A 13,428-nucleotide genomic window follows, 5' to 3' on the forward strand; every position below is an offset into this window, starting at 1 on the left:
TCAGATAAAGAGTTGGTACGAGGAGTAAATAAACCATTAATTTTTCCCTTCTCTCTCAAGAGATTAAAGTACTAAAGTAGAGATCTAAAGGCCAGGTTCCCCTTCAAGACATTTGCTGTAAAAGCTACACAGCTGAGTAAACTGAAAATTGAAGAGTTAAACCCTTTGAAAAGCAAAGTGAGTCTCCTAAAATCACACAGTGCTTCACAGAAAATGACCCACTAGTTGAAGAACACATAAGAATCTCAAGAAGAGCACAATCCATTAAGGCTATAACAACAAAACACCATGGACTAGTTAGCTACAACAAAATTTTATCTCTTAGAGTAGTAGAGGCTGGGGAATCCAAAATTATGATGTCAGGAGACTCAGTTTCTGTTGGAGGTCTACATCCTATTTGATAAAAGGCACCTTCTTGCTGTATCCTCAGATGATGTAGGTAAAAAAACTGCTCTCAGGAGCCTCTTTAATAAGAACATTAATTTTATTCATGAGGGTGCCTCCCTCATAATCTGTCATACCCAAGGACTCACTTCCTATTACCATCATATTGATACTTGTGTTTAACATATGAATTTAGTGGGTATACAAACACTGATACTGTAGGAAGCCCTGACATTCTTGAAGGAGTAAGCTTTGATAGCAACATTTTTATCCTATTGTTAATTGCTAATCTGAGTACTGCGAAGACTCTTTCCCAAAGCATTTGCCAAATTTTAAAACTAAAGAAGGCAGGATGCTGAATAAATATGGTTCCACTGAAAAGAAGAAATTTCTACAGTCTTTGGTGCTGAGAAAAAGATAATGTGCCAGGCTCTCATTAAAAGCCTTAAAGAACCACGTAGCAACAGGGACAATCAGAGACACATTACATGTACAACTCAAGCTTTATCCAGATCAGTTCATAATTGACTGGGTTTAGGTGACCACTTTCAAACCACATCTCATATGCCCATTATTATACTTACTCAACAAACGAAAGAATAAAACTTTTCTGGTAGAAGATATTATCAATAGAGATCTCTACCTTAAACACAATGTTTAACATCAAGCAAACAAAAACAATACCACAAGACTGAAAACCAAGAAAAAAAATCAAAAACAAATCAACCAATGTCATGGTTTATGTCTGTGTCCCCCCAGGCCTCATGAGTTTGAATTGTGCATTTGTTATTGGTTCATTGTCTAGTGCTTGGATTGATGGTGTCAGTGCTCCACCCACAAAGGGGTGGAGCCAGGATGTGATGTAATGGCAGGAAGAGGTGTGTCTTGCTCTTTACTGATTCAAGCTTGCTGTTTGCAGTTGTTTGCAGTCGCCATGAAAGGCGGGCCAGCCATACCCGCCTGCCTGGGAGCCAACTAAGTGTGGACTGAAACCTCCAAAAACTGTAAAAAATAAACCTTTCCTTTCCCAACTTGGGCATCAGGTATTTTGTCTCAGCGACGAGCATAAAGTAACTAAGACAACCAACATGTAGGTAAATAAGCCATAAGAATCAATAAGCAATGACTTTTAATAAGCAAAACTAATATTTGCAAAAAACAAGGACAAATTAGATAAAAAGATTTTTATTATAGAATTTTGGTTTATAAGAAAAACAAAGGACATTTTAAAAGTAAAAGATGTCTGAAACTCTAACTCATAAGTTTCTTTTTTATTTTTACCAAGGTTTTCATTATATCTTCACGTGAAATTATCTTCACGTTAGCAGGAAGACATTATAGTAGGAGCCAATTTCAGAATAAACAAATTGAAACAGTCAATGAAAAAATAATAGTAGAGTTCTCTATCATTAAAGTTGATAAATACAATGTGAACCTGTATATACCAAAGAACTACCTGGCTAGTTACATCAGAAACTAATATTTTAAACCAGAGTTCAAAAGAACACTTTTCTATATTGAAAGGCAAAATAAGAACTGTTGTCACTTACAGGAAGATGTGTGAACACAGCAAAGGTGCTGCGCAGAAAGGCAATGAGGTCTATCAAGTAATCACTAGCTTTGTTGTCCAAATCTCCTGTCATCCAGTCATAGTCTGCCAGCTGTAGAAACTGGTCAATTTTCTGGTTTAAATTTGTATAAATCTCTTCCTCAGCTGCATGCCTAGCATCCTGTGAAATAATACGAAATTTGACAACGTTATTCGGGTGTTTCAGATTTCCAATATGAAAAAGGCAGAAATTTATGTGACTGGAGCTAATTCACATTTATACTCATCAAGTAACACAACTGGGGATACTGAGGAATAGCACAGTCTCCATTACTTTTTGTTTTCATAAAGCAGTATAGTAGTATAGGACCTCTCCCCCCTTCTCCTCCCCTCCCCTTCCCTCCTTTCCTCTCCTCTTTTGTCCTTTCCCCTCCCTTCCCTTCTCCTCTCCTCTATTCTCTTTTCTTCACTCACTACCCCTCTCTCATGTTAACATGCTATTCTTTTGCCTCATTAAAAAGGAAAACTACCTTGGTGCGCTTAGAAATCTGCACCTTGTTTCTTATCTGTGTTCAAAACTAAAGATACTCCCAAGATCCTGTGCCTTTTCAATTCTTCTATCACTCTAAAAAATCTCCTTCCTGCAATACTAGCCTCTCTATATGCACTAGTTTCTTCACATTGCTTATAAATATATTTCAGTTTCAATTTAATGTTATACAGTCTCACTGGTAACTGTCAGAGTTCTCTGTTTTCTGTATAATCAAATTTTTTCAAATGCTGGTACATTGTGATGTTTCCTAAAATACTCTGCATGTAAAAGTAGCCCTAAGAGATGATAAAAATATACCAAAGAGTTCCGAGACCACTTCAGTGTGAGATACCCTGTACAAGAGATTCATTATGAGCACTAGTTCTAAGAAGTGTGACTGTGTATGTTTTTAAACAGGACAAATGTGTTCTGTGGATAGTCAGGAAGCTAATACAAAAAAACTGGACAACAGGGACAGATTTAGAAGTGATAAACTGCTTGTACCACATCCAATATTTATTTTTCAGTATGATATTAACATGATCTTTATTAAATTGTCCACTGAAAACTCTGAAATATGTATGTATTGTTGAAAGGCTAAATGGAGCTAGTAACATGTTAAGCTTATCAACATGCATCAATTGAGCTATTGAACACATGCAAACTTTCACATATTTGTCACTTTTTTATAGTAAGAATACTTAAAATTTACCCTCTCAGAGGTTTTCAAGAGCATAAAACATTCTTAACAACTATAGTCACTGTATCATTCCATACATTTCTTGAACTAATTCCTCCTATCTAAAATTTTGTGTTCTTCCAGTAAAATTCCCAGACTCTTCCTCAATCCCTCTCCAAACCCTCCTCAACACCCTGGAAACAGGTCTTCAGCTCTCTTCTTCCATGAGATTAATGTTTTAGATTCCACATACAGTATGAGGGAGATCATGAGGTATTTGTCTTTTTGTGCTTCTCAGTTCACTTAACATAATGTCTTCATGGTTTGTCCAAGTCGCCACAAATGATAAGATTTCAATTTTCTTAATACAAAACAGTTTCCTCTGTGTACACATACCCTATTTTCTTCATCCAACCACTGATAGACACATAAGCTGATTCCTTATCTTGGCTACTGGGAATAGTGCTTTAATAAACATGGGAATTTAGGTCTCCTTTCAACATACTGATTTCATTTTCTCTAGATACATAACCAATAGTGGGATTGGTAAATCATATGCTAGTTTTACTTTTTTTTTTTCCGAAGAATTGCTTCCTACCAAGTATAATGTGATATCTCATTATAATTTTCCACTTCATTTCTCTAATGACTAGAGACATTGAGCACTTTTTTCACATACCTCTTTGATTTGTATATCTTACTTTGAGAATGTCTATTGAGGTCCTTTGCTTTTTTTAAAAAAAAAATTGGCTATACGGTATCTGGCTGTAAACTTGTCTGAGTTTCTTATAAATTTAGGATGTGGGTTCTTTTTTCTTTGTTGTTTTGTTTCTGAGTTCTCTGAGAGTGGTTGTCATTGAATGGTTCTCAAATGAGGTCTTTCTACACTGCCCAAGCTGGCCTTGAAGTCCCACACTCAAGCAATACTTCCTGTTTGAACCTCCTAAGTAGCTGTTATTATAGGTGCACACAGCTTAAACTTTGGATTGATCCTTTATCAGATATATGACATGAAACTATGTATTTTCCCTTCTGTAGGTATTCCTCTTTATTTTTGTTTTCTTTGTTGGGTAGTACTTTTTTAGCTTGACATAATCTCACCCATTTTTACTTTTCTTGCCCATACCTTTACACTCATATATAAAAACGTTCTTACACAAGACAATGTCATAGAGCTTTTCCTCCATGTTTTCTTTCAAGTTCTTACATTTCAGTTGTGAACAGCTTTAAATTTACTTTTAATACAGTGTGAAATGCAGAAAGTTTTAATTCTCACACAGTAATTTGTCTTCCCAACTCCAAAAATTAAATAGACTGTCCCTTTCTCTGTGTGTTTTGACCACTCCATCAAAACAAAATCAACTCATGAAGCCAGTCACAGTGATACACACCTATATCCTAGCACTCTAGGAGGCTGAGGCAAAAAGATCACAAGTTTGAGCCCAGTCTGGGAAACTTAGTCAGATTCTATCTCAAATAGAAAAAGACTAGAGATGTAGCTCAGTGCATATAGCACATTTTTACATACTTATCTGTCATCTGTACGTCTTTTTTGGTGAGGGATTTGTTCAGAAGTTTTACTCATTTTTAAGTGCTTTGTTTCTTTTGTTATTCTTGCCTTTTAAAAGTCCTTTGTATACTTTACACACAATTCATTTATTACACGTGTTTGAGAAATATCTTCTCCGAGTTTATGCCTTGTCTTTTCTTTCTCTTAACCAGGACATTCTCAGAACAAACGTTTCTAATTTTAATGAAGTCCAATTATCAATGCTCTTTTCTGTACATGCACTCAGTATTGTTTCTAAAATGTCACTGCCAAACCTATACTCTTGCGTTTTACATTCAGAATTTACATTTTCAGTTAATGTTTTATAGAAGATGTAGGGTCTGAATCAAGTTAGTTGCTACTTTGTTTTCTTTAGCTTGGCATATAGATGTCTATCTGTTTCTGGAGCATTTGTTGAAAAGTTCAACTCTATCCTCAATTAAGTTGTATTTGTTTTTCTTAAGTTCTATTTTTATTAGTACATGATTGCACTACAAAATGAATACATAACACAATTTAATTGTTCTTACATCTCTTCCTTTTCTCCTCTCTGCCTGCCATTCCTTCTTCTCAAATATATTTGTATGGGTTCATTTTGGGCCTCAAATTTCTGTTTCATTGATCTACTTGCCTATTTTTGATAACAAAACCACAGCTTCATTTTTTCCCCTCTATTGTTACAAGTCTTGAACTCAGAAAGCAGCAGTCTGCTCTCATTTTACCTTTGTTACCTTGGCTCAAAGTCTAATAATTTTATTTTATTTTCAAAGAATCAGCTTTTGATTTTGTTAATTTTCAATAATGTGTTTGATCATTATTTCCATTGACATGTACTCATATTTTTATTATTTCTATCCTTTTGCTTATTGAATTTAATTTGTTCTTCTTTTTCTACTTTAAAAGTGGAAGCCTATGTAATTGAATTTAACTCTATCTTTTCTCATATATGCTATTAATGCTATAAATTTCCATCTAAATAATACTTTCACTCCATCTCAAAAGTTTTGATGAGTTTTATTTTCATTTTCACTTCGAAGAAATATTTTTTTAAATTCCTTTTGTGAAATTTTCTATCCTATTTTTGGGGAGGATCTACAAATACTGTTTATCTATAAGTATTTGGGGATTTCCTAGCTATCTTTCTGTTAATGATTTCTAATTCCATGTGTTCTATGAGCAAGTTTTGTTATAATTTCTATCTCTTTCAATTTTGGTAAACAGTGGTGTTTTGTTTTGTTTTGTTTTTTTCCTACAAAGTGGCCAGTCTTGGTCAATGTACTGTATGAGCTTAGGAAGGATGTGTATTCTGCTGTTATTGAATGAACTATTCTATAAATGTCAGTCAGATCTAGTTGATGATGATGCTACTGGGTTCAGCTATATCCTTACTGACTTTCTACCTCCTGAATTTATCATTTACAAATAAAAGGTTTAGGAAGAAAAGATGTTGACATAAAAATACACCATCCTTTTTGTGTCTTTTGAAATACTCATTTGTTTTTCTTTTGATCTTTTAAAGAAGTGAACAGCTTGAAGTATTTTTAAAATGTTAATCATTTTTGCATTCATTCTTATCTTTAATGCCACATTTATAAATTTTTGTTTGATTTTTATGATTTTTACATCAGTATTTACCTTTAATTATTCACATTGTTTTTATGGTTTCTCTATATTTTAAATCATTTATGCTGACTACAAGTCAAAAAGAATTGAGATACTTTTCTTCTTCCTGTATGATTTAAAGTAGTAATTACCTGTTTCTTGACATTCTAAAACAATCTGCACCTCATACAATATAAAGTCTTTGACAATGTTTTCGTGTCTTACATGGATATTAGTCAATTTAGACTTTCTGTATCTTTAAATCACTTTTCATCGCACATTTTCCTATAGATCTCAAATTTATTGTAACAGTTATGCAAAGTATTCTAGAGATTTAATTGTAATTCTAAAACTGATTAATTTTGGGTTTACTTCTTTGTTTTTTTTTTCTATCTCTATTATTATGGTATTCTCTTCTGAATCTATCTTTGTTAAAGTCCCATTTTAGGCATCAATTTTTTTCTCTATCTATACTCAATTTCCAAGAGAAGTTAAATTCCATAACATTGAATATATCTCTATACTGCTGAATTCCAAGTGTTGATCTATAGCTGTGATTTTGCTGTACCTAATTAACACATCATTGCAGACGACAAATAAATGTCTCCAATATATCAAAAAATTAGTCTTGATTCTACCTCAATTTCCTAAATCTACTGTTCTCCTAAAGAACAACAGATGTTCCCCATCTCAGTAAAGACAATAACCATTCAATTAGTTTGCTCAGTCAAAAAATCTTGAAATTATCTTTGACCCTTCACCTTGTTTTAAAATCTCATATGCAATTCACCAGTGAGCCCTACCATCACTACCTTCAATAATACTTCTAACTCTACCACTCTAGTTCAAGTGATCATTATCTTACTGGTTTACAGTATATTTCTGGGTGGTGCTTTGTCTTGTTTTATTTCATTTCATTGTTTTTTGGTACCAAGAATCAAACTCAGGTCCTCATACTTGCCTGGCAGGCACTGTGCTGCTGAGCTACATTCCTGGCCCTACAGTATATATATTTTTTTCATGATAAAAGTTTACTATCTTGTCTCTTACTTTAACTATCAGTGATAGATAACAAATATCCAAGGTGAATATGTCAAAAATGAAATTCTTAATTCTACCTCCATGCTCTTTATCTACTATTCTCTTTAAAGTATAATGTTTCCCATCTCAGTGTGTAGGACCACCATGCAGAGAAACAGCACTGCTAGAATAATCCCTTTGCTATTTTTCCACTGTATCATTCCATTTGGCTGGAAATACATCTAGCAAAAACTCAGATGATTCAAGGTTTTTTATGTTTCTTAGGTCAGTTTTTCCCTTGTTCTTACCATGACCTGACATTATATTAGCTGTTTGTTTATTATCTATTAAATCATTAGTATATAAGCTGAGTAAAGTCAGGAGACTCACTTATTTTGTTAATTCCTGTAACATTGCCAGGTACATAGCAGATGCTTTATAAAAACCTGATGAGAAAGTAAATCCATTTGATATATTATTCTAGTACTTATTACATAGTTCTTTATAGAACTTACAGTTGGTTTTCTTCTCTATAGATCATAAGGTTTAAGATTAGATTGTCATATCATAGAAAGGAAAGCAGTATGTCTTGTGGAAAAATAAACATCTTCATTCTCTTTTGCAAGAAAATAAGGCAAAGTTTATGAATAAGAAAAGCTAAAAATGACAGCTTCATTATATCACATATGGAAAAACCAACAGGGAACTATGCAAGAAGATACCTGGATGACCTTCTGATTCTCTTTCCCTCTTTTCCAATATAAAGGTTTCCATCTGCAAGGGAAACTCTTCCAGAAACTGTAGCTTAAGAAAATATGCAACCTGTAGTAGCTGTTACAATTGCCATGTTTATATTGAGTTCTGGATTAGCTAGTCTGAAACACCCTAGTAAACACACACTTTCATCCTGTTTTAAACAATCAGTGTTTCCAGTAAGCAGAGTAAACATGACCTTTAGTAGTTCTCAGAACTTTTCTAAGCCTTTAACTAGCTATTCAACCCCTATGGCTTCCTGTCAGCTTAGGTTTTCAATTAGCATTTTAAATGTTGAAACAACAACTAAACACCTAAGCTATTGTCTAAGAGGACTTCTAAACATAACTTGAAAGATATGGAAAAGAAAAAATCTGACATACGTTTCAGAGTTTAGACTATCATTAAATACAACATATATCCCAAATAGTACACAAGTATGAATGAATCTAACCTGCTAATTCCTTAACTTCCTATTCTATCCTTAACACTACTATTACTCCCTTACCATTTTTTTCCTAGAGGAATTTTGGCATTCACAGTAGTGTAAATAAAAGCATTTTTGCTTAAAGTTATTACCCATGCTCCATAATAATGCTGGATCCTAGAACAAATTCTCCCTGGATACTAAGGGAGGACTGCAATTAAACATTATTGAAAAATTTGAAAAGAATGACAAGGGCACAATATGGTGCATAACAAATTTTAATAAATTTTATTGGTAATTTGAAACATTCCCTGGTCAGCTAATGAACAGGTGACTCCGTCCAAGTAGCTAATCTATAAACGTACACAAAGGTACACAAAGCATATTTGTACCTCAACAAAGTGCATTTTTATATCAGAAAAATAGTAAGTCTTATCAACAATTTTAATTTCTCCTGTAATGGCAAAATAAAGCAAATTTGATTTGTACACTTGTGTCTGCTCTTATGTGAAGGTACTAATAAATAAACAGTATAAAAAGAATGAAAAAAATGACATTAGGAGACATAAATGATGCTTTTATGTCTAGCTGTATCCAGTTGACAGTAATTTCTGAGTTTCAAATGGATGACATACACTATGTTTCAAAATTAAGCCAATCAATCAACAATTAAAAAAACCTCAAACTTTATAGGTTATTTTTATATCAGAAAACATTCTTTTTAACTCTTGAGATGTTATCCTGTTATACTCTTTCTGCTTAATAGCAATTTAAAGCTAAGCTGGAAATATTCAAGAGTTTATCAAGGCTAAGTTAAGATATTTACCCTCCAGAAATGCTACTATTTATCTATTTTTATTCTAAAAGAGTATCATTTTGGCCATTTGATCTAACACTAAATCAAAATACTTTGACCTTCTAATCATAAAATTGCTAACTATTATAGCATGGGACAGGAATTTCTCATTAAAAGTTAAATTTTAGAATTTATTCACAACGAACAAAGGGTTGAATAGAGAATTTAAATTGATATTTATATCAAGCATAACTATGAATACTCAGACCACATTAGAACTCTTGAGTGTGAAGGAGTCAATTTACAGAACTGGTGTTTGTTTCTTTGTTTGGTTGGTTGGTTGGTTTTTGGTACCAGGAATTGAACTTATGACCTTGCACTTGCCAGATAGGCACTGGGCTGTTGAGCTGTATCCCCAAACCTGAGAACTGTTATGTTCTTACATAACACATAAGAGAGTTTAGACAGAGCAAGGTGGTGCACAGCTGTAAGCTCAGCATTTGGAAGGCTATACAAGAGATTGACTGCATATTCAAGGCCTGCCTAAATTATATAGTAAGTTCAAGGCCAGCCCAAACAGCATAACAAGACCCTGTTTCAAAGACCCCCCCCCCAAAAAAAAAAAAAAAGAGTTTAGAAAACATAGGGTTTTTTAAAGACAAAATCTCACTAAGCAGTTCAGGTGATTTGGAACTCACTTTGTAGCCCAGGTCAATCTCAAACCCTCAACCATCCTCCTACATTAGCCTCCTGAGTGCTAGGATTATAGGTGTATGCCACCATTCCAGGCTTGGAATTTGTTTATCTAAGACAATAAACTCTTAATAAATACCTATATTCATGACCAATTATAAATTATTGAAGAAACAAAGTCATAAGATATTACCCTGTTACTTTTTCTGTGTAACAGCAATTTAACGCTCATGAGGCAATATTCAAAAGTTTATTAAGGCTAAGTTACTTATCCTCCAAAAACTGCATTATTAATTTGGTAATACATCAGCAGCATGTTCACTGTATAATACAGCATCTTACCTTAAAAGTTGTGGTGCCATAGAGCTTAGTGGTATGGACTGTTTCTGGAAGCACATTAGTGATATTGGTGATAAATTCTTCCAAATACTTACAGGACTTCTCCAAATGTGTTGTATTGATAATAATCTGAACAAGCTAAAAAATAATAAGCACATATAAAATCATTTTCCCCAGAATAGTTACTTTGAACCTATTAGTACAAGACAAAAAAAAAAAAAAAGGTATAATAGCAGAACTATTCATAATTCTGCAAAGTGTATTTAAAGACAGTGGTTTACAATCTCCTTGTTTCAAGAAGACTTTCATGACCTCTCAAAACATTTTCTATTTCTCTTTACATAGCAACACTTGTCACCCTATTTTAAACATGTTTTGTTCTTTTCTTAAAAACTGTGAAGAAAGCTTATATTCTTTAGCACAATGTCTGCCAAGACATAATTGATCATAAATGAATTAAATAAAGTAACAAGAATGACTGAAATAGTAACAGAAAGTTTCTGATGAAGACGTTAGGAGAAATTTCAGTATATAAAAATATTATGTTGAGAGATTAGGAGAAATTTCAGTATATAAAAAAACTATTGTTAAGAGGAAAAAATGGGTAATTGAAGTCAGAAACAATAAGAGATTAACAAATTATTGATTTTGAGAAAACTTTATAACTTTCCTAAGCCAGTTTCCTTATCTGTAAAAGGTCAATAACAATTGCTAACTCACAATTCTGAAAATTAAATATTCTGTTGTTAATATTATATTTCTTTTCTTATAAAAGAGACCATAAAAAAGTAGAATATTGGGGCTAAGGTATAAGTCAATGAAAGAGTGTGTGTTTAGCATTTTTTAGGCCCTATGTTCAATCCTCAGCAAACACATAGAAAAAAGGACATTAGCTGGGTATGACAATCAGGAAGAATAAATTATTTTCTTTATATAAAACTGAAGTTTGTTAAGAAATTCCAAATTCATTTTCTTACACTATCTTTCCATAAACCTGGAGAAGTAGATAAAATGGGTGTAATCACTACATCTATTTTACCATAATAGAAATAAATAAAAAGTGATTTCCTATCAATCCTATAACCTAAACAGAACCAAAAGGAATCAGCCTGCGTGAATATCTTAGGGAAACAGTTACTTTCAAAACACAATGATGAAGAATAAAGACAGAGAAGTAAAGTTGGGGAAAATATTCTTAGATAAAAAGTCAGGGCAAAAGTGGGTCTAGATATTTACATTATTTTCCAGATCTTATCAAACATGTTCATATGCATCAGCAACCCCTTTCAATTCACCCAAAGTATAAATCTAGAGATTTTGAGCTTTGGATGTAAGACTATAAAATTATTCAAAACAGTAGCTTCTTAATTTTTAGTACCCTAGAGGAAGAAAAAAGCTGAAAGAAACAATTTATCACTTTCGTCTTTTCACCATGTTTCTCCTTCAGCAGACAACTAAAGTCATTTTTAAATATTTAAACTGTCTAAATTAAATCACTCTTCTTCCTGAGTAGGATGGTGGCTACAACAAGGATGTCTTGATGTTGAAGTCAAAAAAGTAAGAGAGTTAATCTGGAGAACAGGAGAATTTCTATTTTAAAATCAGCATTACTTATAGGGAACACATTCTGTCTATCAAAAGAAATTCTAATAATAAGGAGAAATCGTGTCATGTTAGTGAAATAAAAAACAGAGGCAGTCAAAGAGAAAATTGTCCTGTTTTTTTGGATATTGGCAGCTTAAAAAAAAAAAGGAGGCGGTTTCACTGGGTAGAGTAGTAATTTCCTATGACTTTTTAAAGATCTGTCAACACAAAAGATCACCATGAATTACATCAGTTGGCTGTCAGTCACTTTTGAAATGTTTCACTGCTGAGCATAGAATGGACTATTAAAACAGTGCAGGATTACAGTAGATACCATGTCATTTTCAGAGGGAATATTGTCTGTTAAAGAGGGCTCAGTAATATCTACTTCTCATTGACAGCTACCAAAATCCTTACAAGGACATTAACAAGTGTAAAAACAGATGCTTTGGGGATAATTTTGAATTTAAGCATGAAGTGAAGCAATTTCAGATATCAACCATCATCATAGTTTAGGCTCCTTTGATAATATTTTAACTCTCAATTGCCAGTCAAGGCTGTATTTAATACAGTTTCAAGGACACAAAACAAGATGAAGTATTACGTATTTGTCATACAAAATTGTAGAACTGTCCAGAAAAAGAGAGAACTTTAGAAGGCAAAGCGTCATCTTTCACAAGTAAATAACTGAAGTCACTTAAGTTAAAAACCATTAGGAATTAGAAAATTTATCAGTCTCTCCTTCTTAATACCAGAGAAAATCTACTGAGAAAGTCACTGAGTACAGTGTGGACAGCACTTCTCCAATCCTGCTCCAAACACTGAAGAGAAAATGAAGCCATGATGACAGTTGTTCAATTCTTGACAAATTCCAGAAAAGAAAATATTTGAATCATTTTCAGTAGTTTAAAATTAAACCATAAACCTCAAGAAGAGGTTTATATTCCCAATTATAAATTACCTGTCTATATTATAAAGGCTTTTAACTTGTTTTGAACATAAGAAAACTCAGTACATTAAAAACTGAAAAAAACAGCAGGCAGTCGTGAGTTCGATCCCCGGTACCGATAAAAAGGAAAAAGCCAAAAAAAAAAAAAAAAAAAAAAAACTGAAAAAAAAGAAAATAACCTGAAGCAAAGAAAGGACAAGTCACATGGTACTAATGACTCCAAACTACTGGACTTTCCAGAAAGCAAAGAATTAAATGATGGTATTTATTCTATTTTATAAAAATTAGTTATCCCAAGACTTCAATGTATTTTATCTCCTTTGACTCCAGTGACAATAAGGAAAGCTGTATCAACTATTAATTTTGTAACTCCTAAAATACTAAATATATGGAACTACTAGTCCTGAAATCCAAAGTTTGGATACAATTTCTACTTCACAAGAGTTCAGTATAAAAGTTATTTTATTTAACATAGTATGAGCAGTATCACTGATGTTAACAAAAAGGGCTAGAGACTTCCAGGAGGATGGCAGAATTGTGAACAGTAGAGAAACAGCCTCTCTTGATATTCC

General features: G+C 33.0%; 1 protein-coding gene across 2 annotated transcripts in view; it reads right to left on the reverse strand.

Moving 5' to 3' along the window:
• Exoc6b (exocyst complex component 6B) overlaps nt 1-13,428 on the reverse strand; it is a 541,291-nt gene that overhangs the window by 230,672 nt on the left and 297,191 nt on the right. For both annotated transcript variants that reach the window (XM_003469003.5, XM_063230357.1), the window contains 2 exons: nt 10,327-10,461; nt 1,935-2,114 (listed from right to left, as the gene is read on the reverse strand). In XM_003469003.5, the coding sequence (XP_003469051.1) occupies nt 1,935-2,114; nt 10,327-10,461 (315 nt within the window). The remainder of the gene's footprint in view (nt 1-1,934; nt 2,115-10,326; nt 10,462-13,428) is intronic.

This window comes from Cavia porcellus, unplaced genomic scaffold, assembly GCF_034190915.1.
Source record: "Cavia porcellus strain 051 isolate PalLab524CR breed Dunkin Hartley unplaced genomic scaffold, mCavPor4.1 scaffold_18, whole genome shotgun sequence".
In the NCBI taxonomy this organism is placed as follows: Eukaryota; Metazoa; Chordata; class Mammalia; order Rodentia; family Caviidae; genus Cavia; species Cavia porcellus.